The sequence below is a fragment of the Ixodes scapularis genome, unplaced genomic scaffold, assembly GCF_016920785.2.
Source record: "Ixodes scapularis isolate PalLabHiFi unplaced genomic scaffold, ASM1692078v2 PGA_scaffold7__128_contigs__length_106722199, whole genome shotgun sequence".
NCBI lineage: Eukaryota > Metazoa > Arthropoda > Arachnida > Ixodida > Ixodidae > Ixodes > Ixodes scapularis.
This window is the reverse complement of record NW_024609882.1, coordinates 96250327-96273087: the sequence shown is the minus strand read 5'-3', so window position 1 is coordinate 96273087 and position 22761 is coordinate 96250327. Positions and strand designations below refer to the sequence as shown.

The window sequence follows — 22761 nt, the reverse complement described above, 5'->3', positions numbered from 1 at the left end:
CCCGCCGAGGTAACGTGACCTCCCCGATGACGTCATCGTCACTGATGACGTCACCGGCATCCGCATCGTCATCGTCATCATCACTGATGACGTCATCAGTGACGTCACTGATTACCTCACCGGCATCCGCATCGTCATCGTCATCATCGCTGATGACGTCATCAGTGACGTCACTGATGACGTCACCGGCATCCGCATCGTCATCATCACTGATGACGTCATCAGTGACGTCACTGATTACCTCGCCGGCATCCGCATCGTCATCGTCATTATCACTGATGACGTCATCAGTGACGTCACTGATTACCTCACCGGCATCCGCATCGTCATCGTCATCATCGCTGATGACGTCATCAGTGACGTCACTGATGACGTCACCGGCATCCGCATCGTCATCGTCATCATCACTGATGACGTCATCAGTGACGTCACTGATGACGTCACCGGCATCTGCATCGTCATCGTCATCATCACTGATGACGTCATCAGCGACGTCACTGATGACGTCACCGGCATCTGCATCGTCATCGTCATCATCACTGATGACGTCATCAGTGACATCACTGATTGCCTCACCGGCATCCGCATCGTCATCGTAATCATCGCTGATGACGTCATCAGTGGCGTCACTGATGACGTCACCGGCATCCGCATCGTCATCGTCATCATCACGAATGACGTCATCGGAGTCTGCATCGTCATCGTCACTGATGATGTCATCAGTGACGTCACTGATGACATCATCGGCATCGTCACGTGACCCCCAAGGTCACGTGACCCCCCCAGGTCACTTCACCCCCCCAGTACCCTTCCCTCCTCCTCCTCCTCAAGAGCTGCGCTGTAATTCGGTGTTACAGGTAGTTGTAAACGGCTTTCACTTTTTTAAGTAACCTGCCAATACCTTAAGACCATCAGCAGCATTGATTGTGTGAGGTAAATATCTATAGTGATGCTCGTGCAATTGTGGCCATATTTTTTTCTATTTTAATATACCAGCTGCGATTCATGCGTTGCCTGCAATGTCAACCATGCCTGAAATGTTGGTTGAGGTTTCGCCTGCCGCTACAGGCCATATCTCAATGAAGCCACATATGAAAATTTGCACATCCCACAAAAACGCGCACAAAGATATTTGAATAGAAACAAGAGCGCAGACAGCTAACGCCTTCACAGCCTTCACAAGGCGAGTGGGGCGAGTTTGGGGAAAATTCTGTCCTCGCCTTGACGTCAGCCCGGTTCGCCGTAAGGGGGCGCCACGCAAACTTCTCGAGGCTAATATTTAGTGACAGGTTAAGAGTTCAAGGGAAACGCCTCCCACTTCTTTTCCCTCCATTGTTCACTGTGCACAGAGGAGAAGGTTTGGAGAAGCTCCGACTGAACCTCGGCTTTTCCACAAGGGCGCAACCATCTTGAATGTCGTCGCTTCTTGCATGCGCTCAAACATTGTTTTAATCTCTCCACGCCTCTGGAAGGGGTTTAAGAAAAAAGTGTAATTGCCACAAATTTTGTTTTGCCTTACCTATATTTTCTCGGAAATTCAAGGTTGAAATGTTTTATTTTTTTCGCCGCTCATACCAGATACGGAACCTACTTGAGGGATAACGACATACATCAGAAAACGATTATAGATGGAAAGTCGTAGCGCTCAAGGTTCTGCGTTCCCTATTGAGGGCCAGCGTGGCCCATATATTAGAGAAGATAGCTGCGTCAGTGTTCAGCTGGGAGCAGTGGTTTCCCTCAATGAGCGCGTGCTCCAGCTGCACACTAATGTAGCACTCGCACAACATATGTGCTCCGCGGTGGCCTTGAAGAGGAGGTGGACGAGATTTAGCCACCACTCATTTATATCTTTACTCCGTTCACCCTTAAGCTGAGACTAGAAGCTCCGCCTCCAGCGCGAGTTCGCTGGCTATCGCAGTGCTTTGGTCGCGCGTACCTGCGCTTTCACACTTCCGTTAGCAAGCGGAGAAAGCTTGCGCTGAAGGCGTAGCTTCTAGTGTCAGTTTAAAGGTGAACGAAGTATAGGTGGTATTGGGCCGCGTCGTTAAGAAAAGTAAAGAGACCGCCGTGTTTAGTCGCTGAAGCTCGCAGCAGTGACGTAGAAGAAAGAGGCCAATTGGTGACTCGGAATATTTTTATCACGTTGTTTTCTCGATACGCCAACGGGTCCCCTACACACAACTCGAGGCTTCCGTTTGGGGGTTTAGTGTACGGCTCGTGCAGTTAGAGGGACGTTCCTGGGCATCCCCTTCAGTGTCCACAGTTTCTTCCACGGGTACCGCCTTGACCTTGGCTTCTCCGGTGAACTGGCGGCGCAACAGCTCATACCTTGGCGACGAGAGCGCCACCCTGAAGACAGCGGACACGATCACCAGTGTCGCCAGACTGGCGAGCATGGCCACCGTCTTGATCGGGAAAAGCTGCCGCTGGGTCTCGTCGTCGAAGAACGGGTAGCTGAACACTGCCGGGATCCTCAGTACGGGCTCGCCCCCGATGGACCTGAGGGCGAGCCCGACTATGAAGGCTGCGAGGGACCCGTAAACATTGCACAGAGAAGGAAAGTGCACAGCCGCCAGCAATTGCGGGAACAGCATCACGTACACCATGTCTCCCGCAAGGAGGCAAAGACCGTACACCGAGTCCACAGTGATGGCCACGACGGAAGACACGGCGGCCGTCAATGCTATGGAGGAACGCAGCACCCACACCTTTTCTCGTTCTGACGCCTGCGTAATTGGAATAGGAAATGGTTACCGTTCGATAGCCAGGTTGCGGTCTCGATGATTGGCATGCTGGCTATTGTGTTGTGAATAACAAAAAGAGCAATGCGACTGCTTAAATACAATGCAGAAAAAAGGCAGAGGGACGACAATAAAGTTTATATAGACGGCAATCTGAAAACTTTGTCCGGACGTCCGTTCGTGCGTTTCCCGCAAAATTTAGTGGAAAGATTGACATCACGACACTCGGGAAATAATGAATTCAGTTCCTGAGCTAAAGTTTGCTGGAAAATTGATGTCACGTGACTTGACGTCACGAGACATACAGACTGATTCAGTTTCCCCGCTAAATATAGCGGCCAAATTGGCGTCACGTGACCTCTACACCAATTTATTTTCCTCGCTATATTTTGCGGGTAAGTGGCGGCACCTGAGGTCACCTGACGTCACGTCTCCTAGACATTTAGGGGAAATTGAGGGCGCGGGACCTTTACGTTACCTCAGTTCACCCGCTAAACTTGGCGGAAAAATTAACGTGTTATGGCAAAAACATCAATTCAGATTCCCCGCTAAATTTAGTGCGAAATTGACGTCACGTGACCAATACACCATATAAGTTACCCGCTAAATTTGGCGGGAAACTTCGAGTCTCGTGACCTAAACACAAATCCAATTTCCTCGGTAAATTTAGCGGGGGAAATCGACTTCACGTGACCTGAGGACACATGAACTATTCAAGGATTTAGTTTCCCCGCTAAATTCGCAGTAAAAATTACACCACTTGACACACCAATTCCCTATAGCGCATTTTTTGCATTATGGGACTTTGGAGGTAAAAGTCCTGCCAATGTTATTTATTATTTAAAATTACTATATACAGTTTTATCTTCAGCATAGCGGTGTGCCCGTTACCGAAAATATGAAACGAAATAGCGTTAGCCGTTAACTTGGAAAAAAGCTAAGGCGTTACTGAGCTGCGTTACCATTTTATCAATGTAACGTAATACCGGTGTCGTTACTTGCCACGACTAACGGGCGTTACATTTACGTTAGTTTGTCGTTACTTCGTGTTTTACAGTTAGTATATGGTAGCTGTTTATAACAAACCGCCTCCATAAACTTCGCCATCAATGCACTTTTTCAGAGTGATTATTTACTCTGCAGTGCCTGGGCATTACAGAAGAGGAGTTGGGTACAGATCACATTGATACATTGGAAACTTGGAGAAACAGCACGGGCCAGCAACCAAGAATATGAATAAACGGCTCAAAGCAACACACAATAATAGAAGTTAGAATATCCATAGACACCAAAAATACTAACAAAGGCAGTCATATTGGATTGATCAGGTCAATAAAAGGTTCACCGTCGGCAGGATGTGTAATGTATGCGGAGCGCAAGATCGTCTGCTTCTCCCACAGGGGTTGCGATGATGTCAGAATGCCAAGCTCTTATTGCCCGAATAAAATCGATAGTGGGGCAACCTCGAGCCATCCAGCACTGAGGTCTCCCCACTATCCTGCCAATCAAAGCCAATCAGAGCGCGGCGTCGTTCTGACGTCACCACAACTCCTGCGCAAGTAGCAAACGACTTGCTCCCCGCAAACTGCAAAACACTTAAGGTTCGCGAGTCCTCAATTTTCGCGAATTTGGCGAATCGAAAAATTCGCAAAATTTAAGGGCACGCGAAAATTTCGATCCTTTTAAGAGTTTCAATGCAGGCGTCTAGAATTCGCGAGATTTAGTGGCCGCCATTGTGTCCTCTGTGACCCATTCGCGAAAAATAGCGGCAGCGAAAATAAAGAGTTTCACAGTATCCCTGTATCCTCCGCGATTCGGAGAACTGAACTTTTGCCCTATCACTTGCCTGGGCAGAAGAAACCGCTCTGAAAGGAACGACTGCATTCACGCCCCGCATCGGACGCAAAGTTGACCTCTTTATGCAATCCAGAGAAATCCGGCAAAATAAACGTTATTTCATTCCTTCGCAATCCAACATCGCATTTCCAATTAACGACACGTCAGCACCCGGCCACCGCTAACACACTTGTTTTGATTCAAAGCGTGGGAACGTCAGAGCTACCAAACTCAGCGTTTATTCTTCTTGCTGTTGACAGAACGAATTTTTTTTCTTTTTTTTTTTTAAGAGAAGGTTGTGACCAGCAGGAGTAAATAGGGACGCTGAGGGAAAATTCTGCGAGCGGCGGCACACTGCTACCTTCTGAAAGGATGCCTCTTTCCAGCGAGACAGCTGCTCAGGGTGCGGCGACGGTGATCTTAGCAGCTTCTATACAAAGACTGAACCAAGGACGCTTATCGGGTTCCGAACAGCGATCATCTCGCGCCTCTTGGGCCCGGTCGTGGGAACGTTCAAAGTGTCTTTCGAAAGAGTTTGTAATGACACCGCATATGCGTAGCTTTGTTGGGGTTATTTCCCACTTTTCGGCAGTGTAAAAAAAATAGTTTGTTTTCAATCATGCGGCCCTTTTAATTCAAAACTAACAAGTAACGAATAACGTAATTTTACAGGAGATACCGCAAAATAATTACGACATTACTTCACTCCTTAGTCCTTCGGGGTTCTAACGGGTACGTTGGTACGTAAGTAAAAAAAACTAACGCTAACCAGTAGCGTCGTAACTTGTAATGTGGTAGTTGCAACAGTGTAGCGGGTCGAGTAGTCTTGAAAGCTGGGTGAATTCTTCGCCTTGGGAGACATGTATGGAGATTTTAATGCGGCTTCTTAAATGGGGCGCCCATCGGTGTGAGACTATTAGCCGAGCCAGACTGCTTTATCCGTAATTTTGCTTTATACCGGTAACATTTATTTAGCCTTCCTAAAGAAAAAAAAAAAAAAAACTCTCCTGCTTCATGCTATTTCGCCATTCTGTCCGCCCTAGTTTCGCAAAGTTTAGCGAATCTGCGCTAACGAGAATCGGTGCGCTCGTATGGAACCAAGTCGCATGCCATGTCCCTCACACATTGTCTTCTCTATCTCTCATCCCGTCAATTTAAAACACGCTACTTAAACCGAATATTCCTTCAGAGGGACTGGTACCACGTAAATGGTTATGCCAGAGATTGACGACACCGACCTGGGGCCGCATCAGCGGTACGTAGACGTTCTTTGTGAAGAGTGCTCCGGTGCTAAGCATGCAGGCGTCCGCCGAGGACATGGCGGCCGCGGCCACGGCCCCTTGCCCCAGGAAGGACACCGAGGCCGGAGTGAGGTGCTGCATCGTCAGGGCCAGCAGCAGGGACAACTGGGACTCGTCGTCCAGCGGGGACACATTGCCGCCGCCAGCTCTGCTGTAAGACGTCTCCTGCCACCCTTAATAGAGGAGAGGTAAAGCTTATCAAGGCCTTAGCACTGGCATTTCTACATCGTCAAATGAAGGCCAACGCTGGGTTCAGGTTAAAAAAGGAGTGAACCGTCTGCTGGGGCTCGTGTCAGTGCCTACAATATACTTTCATTGCGTGGCAAAAAGAGACGGAAAACAATTAGCCACCACCGTCGTCGCAAGTAGAACGTTTAGCCTCTAGGTGGGCCACTGAAACAGGATCGTTTGTCGGCGCCACTGCTGCACCCGTTGTACAGTACATGTGTAGCAGGGCGGCGAACGAGCGCCTCAACCCTGCGTCGAACTGTAGGGTTCCTACGTTATTTTCATATTGTCACAAATGAAGGTGACGAGAAGCCGAACAGTGAACTGAAGGATAAAGGTTTAATGGGCGAACTTGTCCCAAACCAAAATAAGTTACGAAAGAGCGTCGAGGCAGCAGATAAGCGGGCGGCGATTCGGCGGCACTGCAGAGCGCTAGCTAGACTGACTCGACGAGGTCGCGGGCAGCTGCTTATCTACCGTGCGTCACTATCTCGAAAGGTCGGCAAAGAAAGTTCGAGCGTCGCGCGCTCGGGACGAGGATGAACTGGCACATTTCGAGAACAAAAAAGCAGGAGGGAAGTTATGTCTGGTGCGAGAATGAACGCGAATCCTCTAGAAGTCCGTGACCAAGCGATTCTTTATCGAACCCTGCGGGCTTCATTATCCCCTCTTTTAAAAGTGCATCGTCCCGATGCAACGCCAAAAAAAAATGACTAAAACAATTTACGGTGAAACAAAATAAACATGCGGTGTCACAATCCTAACGCGCGTAGAACGGCTTCAGTCGAACTACGTGGACGACTTCGGGTCGTGGCTGGCGACGTCCTGATGGTCGGGCTCCGTCGGGAAGCATCTCGTAGCTCAAGTCCCCAAGGCGGCGTATGACCTTGTGGGGTTCAAAGTAGCGTTTTAGCAGTGTTTTGCTGAGTCCGCGGCGGCGAATGGGTGTCTACACCCACACCCTGTCTCCGGGCTGGAACTCCACGTTGCGGCGACGGAGGTTCTACCGGCTAGCGTCGACACGTTGCTGGTCCTTTATGCGAGGGCGGGCAAGCTGGCGTACCTCTTCTGCTCGTTGCGTGACCAGTTGGGCGTCGTCGGCGCCGGCGTCTGTCGGGTCGTGGGGCAGCATGGCGTCGAGCATCGTCTTCACATTCCTGCCGTGCACCAGCTGAAAAGGCGTAATCCCAGTGGTTTCTTGAACCGCTGTGTTGAACGCAAACGTGACGTTGGGCAACACCTCATCCCACGTCTTGTGTTCTACGTCCACGTACATCCAGATCATGTCGGCGATGGTCTTGTTTAATCGCTCCGTCAGCCTGTTGGTCTGTGGGTGGTACGCCGTGGTCCGGCGGTGGTCGGTGTGGCTCAAGCGGAGTATCTCTTATACTTGTTTATGGATGGCCTCTCGTTCCTTTGGGGAGACCCGGTACGGCGGCCGATGCACAGGGAGCGCATCCTCGTTGGTAATGATGCGGTGTTTAGCAACTGTTGTCTGGCGCTCCCTCGATGTTGTCGCAAAACAGTCGCTGAATACGTCGAGGAGGTCTCCGAGCTGTCGTCGTTCCGTGGCACTGAGATTGGGTTAACGTCGAGCTGTGGCGGCGGTGTACTGTACGGCTGACATAGCGAGGGCTCGTCGTAGATCATGGCGATTTCGGCGTTGGCCCGGAGTTTCTCGACGTGTGCTATAGCGGCACCTTTCATGAGGTGCTGCGCCTCCGGTCGAAAGTTCGTCACGAGGACCACAGTACGTCCATCCTGCAGCTCTGCTACGCCCCTTGCGACTCCTATTCCTCTCCCGAGGAGCAGTTGGACGTCGCCTTCCAGAATAACTTTCTCACGGGCGACTGCATCGGTCACGACAGGCACAAGAACACACGACCTCGGCGGCAGGTTCACGTGGTCCGCAATGATTCGGACGGCGGCTGGCGTCGTTTTGGATCCCTCCGGTGGTAGGACGGGCTTTCGCAGCGTCAACCTGTTTGCTCCAAGGTCTGTCACGGCACCGTACTCACAGAGGAAGCCCATGGCAAGGATGACTTCTCTCGAACAGTCCTTAAGGACGACGAATTTCACGGGACAGGTCTCCCCATGGATGTCCACGCGCGCAGTACACCTTTCCACTGGTGTGATGAGATGTCCGCCGGCGGTTCGTATTTTCGGGCCATCCCATGGCGTCATCACTTTCCGAAGGCGGCGAGAGAGCTTCCCACTTAAAACGGAATAGTTTGCTCCGGTGTCGACGAGTGCCTTTGCGTCGTGGCCGTCGATGGTAACGTCGAGGTTATTCGGCACCGTCACAGAAGCGTCGTTCTGATGCGTCTTGTCGCTAGTGTGGGAGCACTCCTACGTTTGTGGAGGATATTGGCGTCGTTGGTCCTCGGCAACACCACCTCCCGGTATTGCCGCACTCAGTTTTCCCGGTGGGACACGGGAGACAGGCTCTTTCGGCGGGACCGATGGACAGCGACGCCGGGGTGTCGGCAGCAGGCAGCAGTTTCTTGTGTTCTTCGTGAACGACTTGACGGATCATCTCGCGAAGCTCGTCGGTGCTGGTGCTGAACTCTGAGCTTGCAGATGCCAGAGTCGAAACGTCATTGAGCCGATGGTAGTGGCGCGTTGGGGCTATTAGCGCCCGATCGATTTTTGTCACTTCGGCAACAAATTCTTCAACGGTCGTCGTGGGGTTGCGAATAAGTCCGCCGAAGATTTCGCTTTTTACGCCTCTCATAAGGAAGCGCAACTTTTTCTGGTCAGTGGCTTGCGGGTCGGCGCGGCTGCTCAGGCGGAGGATGTCTTCAACAAAACTTGTGACCGTTTCGTTGGGGCCTTCAGTCCTCGCCTGGAGATGGTCTTCGGCCCGCTGCCTACGATGCTGATGCATGAACGCCCGCTTCAGCTCGGTGACGCAGGCGTCCTACGACGTGAGCGCAGACTCGTGGTTCTCGAACCAGTGCCTCGCAGTACCCTCCAACGAAAAGTAGAGGTTCTGCAGGTATTGCTCGGCGGTTCAACCGTTATGGCGTGCCACGCGCTCGTAGTGTTGGATCCAGTCCTCGACGTCCTCGTGGATCTCCCCGTGGAAAGGCGTCGGAGTCCGAGGGGCGACGGGCAGGTAAACTACGGGGGTGCTGCTGCGGTCTGCGCCGTCGAAGAAGCGATCGTCGTTATCGCTTGCCTTGTCCTCGCCGGGAGTGGTCTGTGTTCAGGAGCTTGCCCTTGAAGACGGCGGCTGGCACGATGCTCCGTGTCTTCAACGGAAGGTCGTCGGGAAGTGGGGCTTGCTGACCGAGTTCTTGTAGGGGTATGCTGCACGGGTTTCATACCCCGCACCTCCAACAGAAATGTTAGGAATAAAGGTGACGAGAAGCCGAACAGTGAACTGAAGGACAAAGGTTTAATGGGCGAACCTGTGCCAAACAAAAATTAGTAACGAAAGAGCGTCGAGGCAGCAGAAAAGCGGGCGGCGATCCGGCAGCACTACAGAGCGCTAGCAACAGTACCAACAGAGTCACCGGAACTAGTGTTCGACCGCGCCAGCAGCCGACAGCTTAGAATCACGGAAGCCACAAGGAACGAGCAAAAATTGCAAAAGGACCTATTTTGTTAGGTTCAGTGTTTTCCCGTTAGGAGCCGTCCGTTTTGCTGGATTTGGGAATAGGTACTGTTACCTCGTCTCGAGCTCTGGCGGCGTATTCGGAAACCCTGGATCATCTTTCCGAGGTTCGAGACGGTAGATGTACTAGCTCTGAGCGCAAGTGATGTTTGTCCGCTAGCACCCGCACAAGAGCATCGTGGGAATCTTCGCGAAGTAGCCAACCGGATCCCAGAACGCCGAGTGTATATAGCACCACACCCTCCTCTCTACCCAGACAGCCTGGCAGCTCGACGACGGAGCCATAGAGTGACTGGTCGCAGATTTATGCGCGAGGGTCTGGTAGCACGGAGCCTCAAGGATACATTTCTCGAGAAACCTGGGCACAGCTTTTGCAGCGGCGAGGACCCGGAACACACTTGTTCGCTCGGGAGAAGTGTGTTTCGGTGTCTCGTCGCAACGGGGCGTCGGTCACGTGGCTCTTTTCTCATCCGTTGTCCGCCGCTCCACCTTTTCCATTTCGGCGGGCGCTTCTCGTGGCGATCTGCCAGGCTTTTTCAGTATATATTGGATGCTATGATACCACACATCCTCCGCGTGACGCTTGTGTTCCCAAGACGTCAACACGTGCCTTGTGTTTTGCGAATCGTTCATTTACTTAAATTGTTTCATCTACTCGCCGGCGCTAGAGAAAGTGTCTTGGCGAAGCACGCTTTGGCGCTTCCCCAGATTGTTGAAATTGGCATATTTTCTCCGGCTCTTAAGCAAACCAGAGCTTGTTTCCTAATGTTAAAGATCTGAGCCGTGGCCCTGGCCTTATGTCGGCGAGGGTAGTGCAGGACGTCCGATTGGTGGAGAAAGCATTTATTGAAGTTGTATAAAAATATCATAACAATAAAAATGTTATAATCCTCACAACACAGCAAGCTCAAAATGCCGTTCACATTACATAAATAAATTGTGAAGCGTTTAGAAATAGACCTTATTTTACCTAAATTATTGAATGATGCCTACTTTTACGCCCATTTGAAAAGTTCAAACAACTCTCACGCCATAAAAAAAATCATTTTTGGGCGAAACAAATTTAGGGAAATCAAAATGTAATATATATATATATATATATATATATATATATATATATATATATATAAACTGAGAAGAAAAAACTTTTGGTGAAAACAGCAACAATGGGCGATTTAATATTCGACGTTTCGGCCAGAGTCCGGCCTTCCTGACGAAGGCCGGACTCTGGCCGAAACGCCGAAGATTAAATCGTCCGTTGTTGCTGTTTTCACCTAGGGTTTTTTCTTCTCCGTTATATACCCACGCCTTCGGCCTCCCGCCACTATGCCCGTTGCATATATATATATATATGTCGGGCGTCGTAGACCGCTATATTTGGAACCTTTTGTCCGGCAGCAAGGAGATCGACGAAAGCGCCTAGCGCTTGCAAGCGTCTCCGCATTTCCGCCCGCCTTCCTTCTTGACACGTAACAACGGAACGCATGCTCACTTACGAGAAGTCTTCGCAGGACGCGTCCGCAATTCAATCACTAAACTTCTCACGGTTTGAGTTGCTCCATCTCTAAACTGTGGACTTTTTAGGCGGACCATATTAACCGGCGCCCTCACGCGGTTACCATGTGAGGGCGCACGACGGTTTCGGGAGGCCGTTTTGCTTGGCACTGATACTAAGCAGGAGGCACTGCCCGTGTTCCATTAGTGAGTACACGAGTCGCAGTTGAACTCAGATGCAACACTCAAATCCAATCTGTGTCCGTTCCGATCTCCAGTAGTTGAGAATTAGGTAATAGACAGAAGCGATTTGGGGAAAATTGTGAGTTCTGGTGTCAGTGGCTCCGAGAGCAAGTACAAGAAAAAAAGTGACGCGGATAACAAAAAGTAAAAGTGGAAGATGCGTTAGGCGTGTTGACATTCCCGCGAAGCGCTGAATATGTGCACCGTCTTGAAAATTCTTCATTATTCGCGACAACAATCCACTATAGGTGGCGCCACTCGTTTTCCAAAAAGCGGTTATAATATGGTGCCTGGAACGCGTCTCGGACTGGTGTGTTTAGCGTTCTATGCTGCCCATACATGTGGTCCCCAAGTGGCAACAGTGGTCCCCAAGTGGCAACAAATGACGTCACAGAAACCGTAGTGTCATGCTGTTTACTGTCGCGATCCTAGCGGTTGGCCGTAGAATTGCTGGCGAAAAGCGCGAGCGAACGCGAGTGTCGCTGTCGTCACGGCGTCCCAGGCGTCCCACCTTCCGGCTGCTGTAGCTTCCGTGTACTGTCACAGTGGGGAGCGACCTGCAGCAGAACAGGCGTCCGCTACGTCCACCACAGCTGCTGAGACACCACCAGGGTCGCGACCGGCGACAGCATGACACTTCCATGACGTCATCAGGCGGAAATCGAGGGGCCACTTTTTTGGGCGCGGTAAACACACCAGTCGAAGACGCGTTCCAGGCACCATAGCTATAGTGCTGGTTGGAGGTGTCTGCCGGGTATAGCATTTGCTGAGCCAGTCTAGTGTGCTGGCTTCATTGAGCGACAAAACTTATTCCCGCTTCTACACGGAAGCTAGAGTGGTATGAGCGCAGGTCATCTCTTTATATTGAGAACAAAAACGGTACTTAGCGTAATATTTACTCCGCGAGGCCGTTTTAATTTTGGAACAAAAACGAAACTAACCTTGATTTTGGATTTCATTTGTTACTATAGGGGACACTTTCTGATTCTTTCTTAACCTTTTAAGTGTCTCACAGCGTAATTATTGAGCTAAGAAAGTTCTCGGAAAGTTCATTTCGTGGCATACGCGTCCGATCCAGGTACATCAAAATATTTTGAAGAGTTCAGTGTCCCTTTAAATACAGCACCTTTCATACACCTTCGATTAACATAAGATATTGTATTGGTTAATAATAGCAGTGCTGATGTTTGTGTGTTCCTGCTGCTTTTTCTCGCTCAGATAATTGTAATGTAAAATATGTAACCGTGGGTCTTTTAACTACCTAGTGGGTTTTAAGATGATTAATTACTTTAACACCATTCACACACAAAAATTACAGAATCAATCCAAAATTTACAAAATATCCCACAGGTATTCTATATATTCCAAACTATTCCACTTTATGATATGCTGACAAAAATTTAAGAAAAGCTGTTCTCAGTGCAAAAACCCAAAGACGGAATGCAAATCAAACAGCAGAAATGTAATTTTCATTTTTTTTTTTAGGAAATACGAGGCGCCTATTACTTTTTATTACATCTAGTGTTTTACTGTGTCGATCGCGATAACGATGTCAGTTTTTCTAGTGCTAAAAAGAAAACAAAATTATACCGTTCTGAAAAGGCTTATGATGAAATTGCATATTTTTGTGATCGTGGCGTTTATTGGGGTCCTACATTGCCTCAGTTTGTATTAATATTAATAATACAATTAAGATATTTTAATTCGCAGTTTTCAAGCTCTAAATTAATTTGTTGCTTATGACCTAATTTCAAACACGCGAACAAGTATGGCAATCAAAAGTGTGCCAATTATCATCACTATAGCCAATTGCAGCATTATTAACTGAAAAGCTATAATATGAGATAAAAAAATGAGAAGATTCTAGGTAATCTGAGAGATCCTCGTAAAATAATACGAACTGTGGGTAAAGCATCTGGTACTATCAGAGTCGCGAGTTTTTGGCAATCGGCAAAGCTTCCAAAGTCGCCGCCGATCCTTCCGAACCGAAAGCCCTAAAATAAAAAATAAAAAAGCAAATTCTGTTCTTGTATAGCTTCTTTTTTTTTTCGATTACCAATTTTTTTATGAACATTTAGTTTCTTTCATTTTTACGTGACGTCGGTTTGTCAATCTCAACCTTTCCAGTCCGAAGGAACGCATACCCGCTTGCACGTCTGCTCACTGCAGCACGTTTCGATGGCGTTGGAAACCGGTGAACAGAAGCGAGATTTAGTATTGGGTATACGAGCGAACGCAAGGATTGTATGTTTGCGTTAACGTTGCGTGTTCCATATTGCACGTGCGCGAAGCCCAAAATTTCAGTCGTGGATTGGCGCATGTCAACGACGTGTATGCGCAGCGTGGAGCACGCAAATCTAATTCAAAACCACAAGGCTTGCATTTGCTTTTATACGCATTGCTAAAACTATTTAATAAGGCACAATTTTATACTGTTTAATTAACAGCGCAAATACGACAAGGAAGGAGAGACAAGGGAGACAGGATAGAGCGCTGAAAACCTTGTCGCGTTTGCGCTGTTAATTACCCATATGATCAACCAACTAGCCCACCAGATGATTGTGACACAATTTTATACACGCTGCAGCACTACATTGGGACACTAAGAGTGGTTTTCATTTAGAAATGACATCTCGCGAGCCAACGTCGCGAACAGTTCAGCCGTCTCCGCTGAGGGGTAGAACCGGGGGACCCTTACTAGGAGAGATCGCCGTTTCCGCCGGGGGAAGACGGGCGACGAGCCGGAGAGACAAATGCCCTACCAGGGGTTTGTGTTTTTTTACAGCGGAGCTGTTAAGGGCTAGGTTCCCCAGGATCGTGTCCGTGTATGTCGACACAAACCTACCTGGAAAGCTACCGCCATCTATAAGCTACGGCGGCAAGCACAAAACCAGTATAGTTGCCGCCGTCGCTCGTAGATGGCGCCAACCTTTCCAGCTATCATAGAAGAGTGGATAGTTGGGCGCGTTGGTGGGAATTCGTCGTAGGAAACAGGCGCAAAGAACAGACGACGACGAAGAAGAAGCACACAGTGTATCGAGTACAGCTCCGCTGGTCTTCCTTCTTCACGAGAGTGGAAAGGCTGTTATGCTCTTTTTTGTTTTGTAATATCGCGTAACATGAGCTTAGGTACTCACCTCGCAAGTAGTATATTGCGGTTTCTTTTTGTTTATTGAAGCCTCACAAGCGCTGTGGGGATAGAAGCCGCCACCAATTTTCGTCAGAACCAAGGAACTTACGGGCAGTCCTGGCGACGAGTCCCAGAAGCAGCACTGGCACGCACAGGATGAGGGAGCCCACGCCGCCGACGTAACAGATCGCTTTGGCCCGGAACTCGGTCTTCGCGGACAGCACCCTCTGGAACACGTTCTGGAATATTTTTCGACGCGCGAATGTGACAGGATTCCAGAAGAGTGGTTCTTTGGGCGAACTGGTTTGACATTTTATGCAAGCTTGTGCGCAGCAAGGACGAGGACAAGAGAAAGAGCAGGACACAACAAGGGGCAGGATATTGGTATTTGGGTTATCACTGTTCGTGATCATGAACGCGAGAAAAAACAATACATTCTAAAGACGAGCTCACACTTATAATACATTATGGAAAAGAACTGCAGACACTAGCCTAGTTACACGAGGGATCTCAACTGGTATTAAGCGAACGATCGTTGGCATCTCCCAACTGTCATTGAGTTCAACTAAGTTGTCCGGTGTACACGGTACATACACCTAACAACTCCAGTTGAGATGCGCGTCATGGAGCACAGTTGAAACCGAAACGAAACCAAAATTGATGTCGCATTATCTTGTTCTAAAAAGTGATGCTAATGAAGTCTATGCACACTTTTCATTTATACTGAACGTTTAAAAGAGAATAAGATTTATTCATTTGTCTTTTTAGAGTAAAGAAACGATAGTCACAACGTTTCACACGAATTCAAGCAAACTGTCCGAGGAAATGTTCGGAACACAAATGTATGAAGCCAACATGCCTGAGGCTGACGCGCACACAACGACAATGTCCGAGAAACCACCCCGTTGCGGTGTAATTTGAAGAACAGAGCGAGCATTTTCTTTCAATGTCTCCTTCGCAAAACTTTAAGATGTAGTTTGGGGACGCAGTGTTGGCATAGTCCACCGGTGACGATGTTTAAGCGCGGTTTGACCCAAGCATTGCGTGAGCACTCTATTCGGGCTCGCGATAATCAATGGCTTGACACGCATTCGGGTAGTCGCTCTTGACACAATAGCCGAACCCTAACAATGTCTGGAACTCAGCGCGTATCCTGTGCTCTGCCAACTCCAGCGGCCGGCTGATATAAACATTGACAGCATAAAGACCTTTTCCACAAACGCGCCGCTATCTTGAATTTTTTTTTTTTTTCACTTCCGGTATGGGCGAAAACGTCATTTTGCCGTCACGACACCAATAGACGACATTCAGGGTATAAGCCTACCCGTCATTCTGTCTCGTTTTGCCTCCCTTTTATGTTTTTAACTATTTACAAATTGAATTTCTTTTGTCGCTTACACCGGATACTTTTATTATGTGGCCGGGGGCCGAGAGAACGCTAAAAAGGTCTATAACCGGGTCCAGATCACTTGGCCGCATGCTCTGGCTGCAAGTTGAGGCAAAAAACGCAGCTTGTTTACTTTAATTCCCTTTTGCCTCTGCCTTTAAACTAGAGAAAAAAAAACTAAGGAACGTGTGTTTCATACGCCAGAGAATCACTGTAACTGGTATATAAGCAAGGAAATAAAATTGTTGCACCTCCCTTTCAAATGGGCTGTGCGACGATATTCTGTGAGAATGTTTTTCTCATTTTAGACGAGCTTACAGGCAGACTTGTACGTAATCCGTTAGAAGTAACGAAATTACTTGTAATCCCTTACATTTGTCAGTAATTTTGTAACGGAATAATTACATATTTTCTAGAGTAATTTTCAAGTAATTCCTTTACATTTTTGACGGAACGGATTCCTTGTAACCCGTTACATTTTTTTTTTTCAGAACCAACCCCCACCCCCCCATTCTAAATAAAGATTTTTTTTTTTTTTTTTGTAAAGTCGAGCGCAGTGACACTGTCACGTGAATCGACCAGCGCAAAGGGAGGCTTGGCACTCTTCAGTTCCGGAAAGCCTTTTTTTGCAACACCAAGCCCCTGAATCTATCATATTTAGACCCTAACATCAATGACAAAAAACTCCAAATAAACAATTTACAAAAAAAAAAAGAAAGAAAAAGAGAGGGGGCAAGTTATTTCCGATTTTTTTTTTTAGTCCCTTTGTTTTTTCTTTGCGATCGAAGACGGGGAGAGGAGGACACCAAGTGATTGTGCACCTCTTCGAGAAGCTCGAGGCGGTAAGTGCACTGAAAAGAATTAACAATGTCCTTCTCGGTTATAGCGACTACGACCATTTTCATAACGTCACAACACGAGACAACGCTCCGTCTACCCTACTTTTTTTGTGAGTCAGCTTTTTGCGAGCATTTAAAAAATGGTAATAGTCTTCCTTTCTTCTTCTTCCTGTTTCACTCCAACAGGACGCATCTTATCACAAGCAGATATTTTTACAAATAAAGCATAATGGTGGCTGACGTAGACTTGATATTCTGGGCTTGAGGAGAGAATGAAATTCGTGAGTGGGGGCCACAGCGCGGCTTACTTAGTACTCTACACTTTGCTGCCCGTGGTATCAGCGGACGTCTATCTGGAGTGCACCGGAGTAAACTGCAGTCGGTTCGTGCTCCGTGCGTTTTTGAACGGCACCAAGAAAGGTACACACGGCGAACGTGCGTTTACATTTTCCTGTTTTAACCGACGTTCTAATTAATTGTTGTTATGAGTGTTCTTTTTTCTTGTATTACTTATTTTTATATACTGGAAACTTTTTTTCTTTCGCACACTTCTCAAGTGAGGCTCGAACTGTTCAGAACCAAAGGAAGAAGAATATCGAGCCAAACGTTATTTATTATTTAATTATTACCTTACTGTTACAACTATGTTTTGCTATTGATGACTTCTACAGCTTCGCGATTTAGAGAATGGAGAATTTTAGTAGATCGGTCCGATGACTTCGATAACGATATCCATGCAATGCTTCGCCGCCGTCTTTGCGTATGCATCATATCGTTATCGGGTACGTTATCGCGGGTATCGGAGGTATCGGAAGGATCTACTAAATCTCTCGGATAGCAGGCAACGGCTGCAACGACGAAGCTTTGCTCTACATTCGAGGTAAATAGTACTTCTCTTGCTTCGCTGAAAAAGCTCAATGCAGATGGGTCCGGACATTTCGTCGAACGCCGTTTCATCGAACGCCGTTTCATCGAACGCCGTTTCATCGAAGCCGTTTCATCGAACGCCTTTTCATCGAACGCTGTTACAACCTGCAATATTTTTGCAATTTATTTTGATTTTTATACACAACGTGATCTAATTCTACCTTTCTTTAAATCACAGTATGCAGTGACGATATAAGTTCCATTGTGAACATGTCCTGCTTCTAGAAAAAAGCCTCCATGAAACAATGACCCCTCTCCATGTCACATGAAACAATTAAAAATTAGACAAGAAAAAAACAGAAAGCACGATGTGCTTTCTGGGAAGCGGGTAGTGCTTTATTGTTTGACAGCGTGTACCTGTAACCTTGGGTTATGTGAGGTTCCGAAAGGGTTCTGTCTTCTTGGGTGACAGAGTACACCCAGGGCTTTACTATTGTCTGGTGCGGGTTGGCCTTCCTAAGAAAGCGTCCTGAAGATGATTCATAGGCAAAAGGGTCGGTAATAAAGTTGACAGTGAAGGGGAGGTGGTTCCGGTCCAGGTGTAGCCCGAAACCATGTTGGCTGACACTTTCTGCAGCTTTTGACTCTGTAGAGTTTGAAAATTTAAAAAAAAAGAAGAAACGTTCAATCTGGGCATAAAGCTTATAATCAGAGTATCATTATATTTTATTTCGTGTGATCTCCTGGCAGAGTATCGTTTTATTATAAGCGTGCTGCCCTCGCAGTTAAATGCTTCTCGTGAATAAACCTTCAACTAAGCGTAAGTGTGCAAATGAGCTGGTGTGAATGGCACATTACCGAAACCCCCGGACAGCCGGTAAAAAAAAAAACGACACAGACATTCAAAAGTTTTTTAAGTGTCGGTCCTTTACCTCCAGTGTCATGTTTTCTGACAGGTACATGAGTAAAACTTTTCAGTAAGTCGCATGCCCATTTGTTTTTATACCAATGGTTTTTATTTCTAGTAATTTGGCTCCACCCTAAAGACAGTTTCACAAGTGACTATCTTAGTCGTAACAAATGTAAGGCAAAACATCTATAAAGCACTGCTATGCCCCAAAACTCAATACAGAGAAATTCGATGAAACGGCTCTTAGCGATTCGATGAAACGGCGTTCGATGAAATAGCGTTCGATGAAATGTCCATTCATTCGATGAAACGGCGTTCGATGAAATGTCCGCTACCCCAATGCAGAGCAGGAAGCATTCGTGAGGAACAATATGGCACTCCCATCCAGTGCCTCGGCTCAAATGGTGTTCAGCGTAGCAGTCGACATATTGAGTAAGAGATAATGCAAAATGTCTGACGAGACATTCGAGAGCCAGCTGTTGCTAAAAATACTCAAGGTCATTAAATGGAACAGGTGGAATAACCCTCTTCCCTTTGTTTCTGACTTGAGGACAATAATGTTATGAGTAACGCCCCGACAGTAACGGATTACTTTTTGAAGTAACGGTCAGTTACTTTCATAAGAGGGTAATTGTAATTGTAATAAATTACAATTTAGCCTTGAGTAATTGTAAATGTAATTCCTTACTATTTTTCAGTAACGTGTACAAGTCTGCTAAGAGGCACTAGTGGGACGCAAATATGCTCGCATGCAACGCCATTGACATGAGGCCTCTTTGTTGCGGTGTAACGTCATGAATAAAGGCCGAGCGTTTTCTTTCAATCTGCCTTTCGCAAAACTTCATGACGAAGTTTGGAGGTCGCAGCAACGTTGCTAGATTACTTCTGTTGTGAAAAGACCACGAAGGGGGGTATCTCTCCCCTCTCGCTTCCCCCCCCGCCTATTCCCTTCAGTGTGCATCCCGTCGTTTGAAGCGCCATTTCGATTTTCGTTGCAAAACTGTGTGTTCCAAAGCATGACCTCCGAGATTTTTCGCGCGCTGGCTGCGCTCCTGAGGCCACTGAATTCGCCGGTAGAGACTGCTACTGTGGGTCGCTTGGTGCCGCTTACAACCAGACCAAACAATAGAAAAAAATAGCAGCAAATTATCATCCTTAGATTTAGCGTCGGTGAACGGAAATTAGGAGCAGCTTAAAATGTGCTCCCCGCATCTCGCCGCAACAAAAAGACCATTGGCGAGGAAGAGGTTGATCGAAATTTGGAGGTTTAACATTTCAAAGCGCGAAAGGTGTATAACAAATGTCCGTGCCTATAAGTTAAGTTTAGAAAAATGTTCTCATGGATGGCGAAAAAAATATTTCTAGGGCTGTCGTCGCCGATTCAGACGGTATTCGCAGAGGACAAATATAGACTCGCACTAAATCTTGCATTCTGAGGTATCATACAGCGAGAGAGCGCGAAGGAGCTGCGAATAAAAATTACGAATCAACAGAAATCGACTTACCTGTATCTAGTTCGATAATAATGAAACTGCAAGATTCATGCGTCGAGCTCACAGATGACAACGTGCTTTGAGGCGAGTCTGTTTCCGTTTTCGGTTTGAATAGAAGCGCCGCATGCGCGGAGATGTAGAGAACTGTCTCTGCTCGCTTTTTCTGCGGGGCAGCCGAAAGTTTGGACAAAGCTGGAGCAGAGCGCGCGAAAAATCTCGAAGGCTATGTCCATGTAGAGGACGGTAGGACGCCATCGAGACGCTGCGCTTGGAAACGTGCGTATTCCATAGAACACACTGCGCAGTTACCATCGAAGCCGCCCGGTGCGTCGAAGGCGGCTTGTGGGCGCAAAGAGAAGTGGGGCTACTTCTTGCGCAAGCAGCGTCTATGAGCAGTTCCGCAACTGAGCGAATCTAATAACGTTGGGTCGCTGGGTCCCCCAGTCAAGATGTCTAGTCCCCCGATGACGATATTTAAATTCGGCTTATTGATTGGAGCCGAGCATTCCGGGAGCACTCTATTCGGGCTCGCGACAATCAATGGATAGCTCGACAAGCATTGGAGTAGGGGCTCGTGTCAAATCGCTTCAATGACGACAGTAGCGGAACCATCACAATGTCTGGAACTCAATGCGTGACCTGTATTTTGCCAACCCCTGCGCGGGGCTACGATCAACATTAACGGAAAAAAAGACTTGAAATCATTTGGCCGCTTGTTGTGACTCCGAGCTAAAAAAAAAACACTTACATTTTTTTTTTTTATTACCATCGTACAAGGAGGAATGTTAACGCATTTTTTTCTGGGTTATAGACCAGATAATGCATTCTCAGAGTAAATGTTTGAGGAAAGTCGGAAAGCATTTTTTGGACTTCATTTTTTTTTTCTCCGTAATTCTGATTTTTTGGAACATTCCTTTATGACAGTCAAAATTCTGAGTTTTTATTGGTGTTTAGTATTTCAGAGTGTTCAATTTCAACTATAATTATGTTTGAGAAGAACAATAAAATATGATGAAAACTAGAGACGGATATCAAAATTTAGATCATTAGTGGCAAAAATGAATGCTCGATAGTTTCGAGTGCTCCAGTGTTTACGCCAATTTCGTGTCCTCGTCTGTTTTTTCGGTGCTTGTCTACCATCATGAACCAACTCCCCAAATTGCCACATTAATGCAACTGACTGAATCTCGAATTTGTGTCGTCAACGAGGATGAGAGGGGAACGTGTGCAAAGGCTCAGTCTGCACCAAAGGGGGTCCCAGAAAGGTGAGTGGAGGTCTTAGAAAGATATCCGGGAGGGAAGACCCCGCTTGAACTGGCTATGTATTTGACCTTGGTTCGGCCGTTGTCGAGGATAATACTCCTGCCTTTTCTGAAAAGGGTTCGGAGGACATGCATTTTTTAAGCTTTTCGAAAGGAAAAAGTGGAACGATCAAACTTGGAAACAATAAAAAGTGGACGGAAAAAAGTGTCCTTTAATCTTTTAAGGTTTTCCTCTTCCTTTTTTTTCTGTACTTGAGTTTTTGAGTTTGGAGCTTATTGAATAGATCCGAATTCACAATATTTTTTTACCGACGAGTGTTTTCGGATATTATCGGATTTCTCCGAAAACGAAGAGCCCTGGTTACAGATATCTGGTATTCATACTAAGTCGTATTTGCACAAAGTAAAACATCGTTCCACCGCCCCCTTAAAGGCTGACTCCCATATTTGTGTTTCAGTATAATGGCATGGCCTGGAATAACTTTACAAAGAAGACAAAGCCTGCGCATGACGCTGTCGTTAGCGGACACCCGACCCGCCCCAAGCTACAAACACGTAGAAGCTTGACCAGGGTCATAGCCTCCTGTAAACAGCCTGGTAGATCACCACGAGAATCAGCCGCCAAAATTGAAAAGGTGGAGCAGCAGACAACGGAAGAGAGGAGAGCCACGTGACTGGCGCCCCGCTGCGGCGAGACGCCGAAACACACTCCTCCAGAGCGAGCAAGTATGTTTCGGGTCCTCGCCGCTGCAAAAGCTGTGCGCTGACGTCCAGGTTCCCCTAGAAATGACTCTTTGAGGCTCAACGCTATCAGATCCTCGCGATCAAAATCTGCGACCGGGTATTTATGGCTCCGTCGTCGAACTGCCAGGCTTTGTGAGCATACAGAAGGCCATGCCAAGGTACACCGCTGCAGGGTGGCAGACAAGTCCGTCTGGCTTCGCCACTAGCGTCTCACTTCATTGTGAGGCGCTGCGAGACACGCTGATGGCGACGATGACGCGACCTGTATGCGGCGCTGCGTGAATTCAGTGCACTTTGTTTCCCCTAATGCCCCGACGCAGCCGACGCTACCATTTGATGCGGGCAATGAGACAGCGTCAAAAGAGCACCTTCGTGGCGTTTGTCATGTACCTCTACGTGTCCTATCATTACTGAACCAATTGGAAACAGAATAGACCAAGTGACTGGCCTTTTGGACGCTGCTTGATCGGTAGCATTAGCTAGTAGCGTCGGCTGCGCCCTGACGAAAGCTGAAACGAAATATATTGACGTCATTCGGGGGGAGGGGTGATTTAAGTTGCAACAGTTTGTGATCGCTTTGTAAAAACACACCGGCGATAGCTCTGTCTGGTTCCTCTTGTGATGAAAGAAACAGGCAGGAGACGGACGTTGATATTTCAGACCCTGT

At 47.6% G+C, this 22761-nt stretch overlaps 1 protein-coding gene across 1 annotated transcript in view; it reads right to left on the bottom strand.

The window, feature by feature from the left end:
• Positions 1–2128: 2128 nt before the first annotated feature.
• The window catches only part of LOC8043830 (high-affinity choline transporter 1), a 97106-nt gene continuing 76473 nt past the window's right edge, over positions 2129–22761 (bottom strand). Inside the window, exons 7-9 of the mRNA XM_042286368.1 lie at positions 14702–14831; positions 5816–6051; positions 2129–2726 (exon numbers count right to left, since the gene is read on the bottom strand). Coding sequence (XP_042142302.1) covers positions 2172–2726; positions 5816–6051; positions 14702–14831 — 921 coding nt within the window. The 3' untranslated portion in view covers positions 2129–2171. The remainder of the gene's footprint in view (positions 2727–5815; positions 6052–14701; positions 14832–22761) is intronic.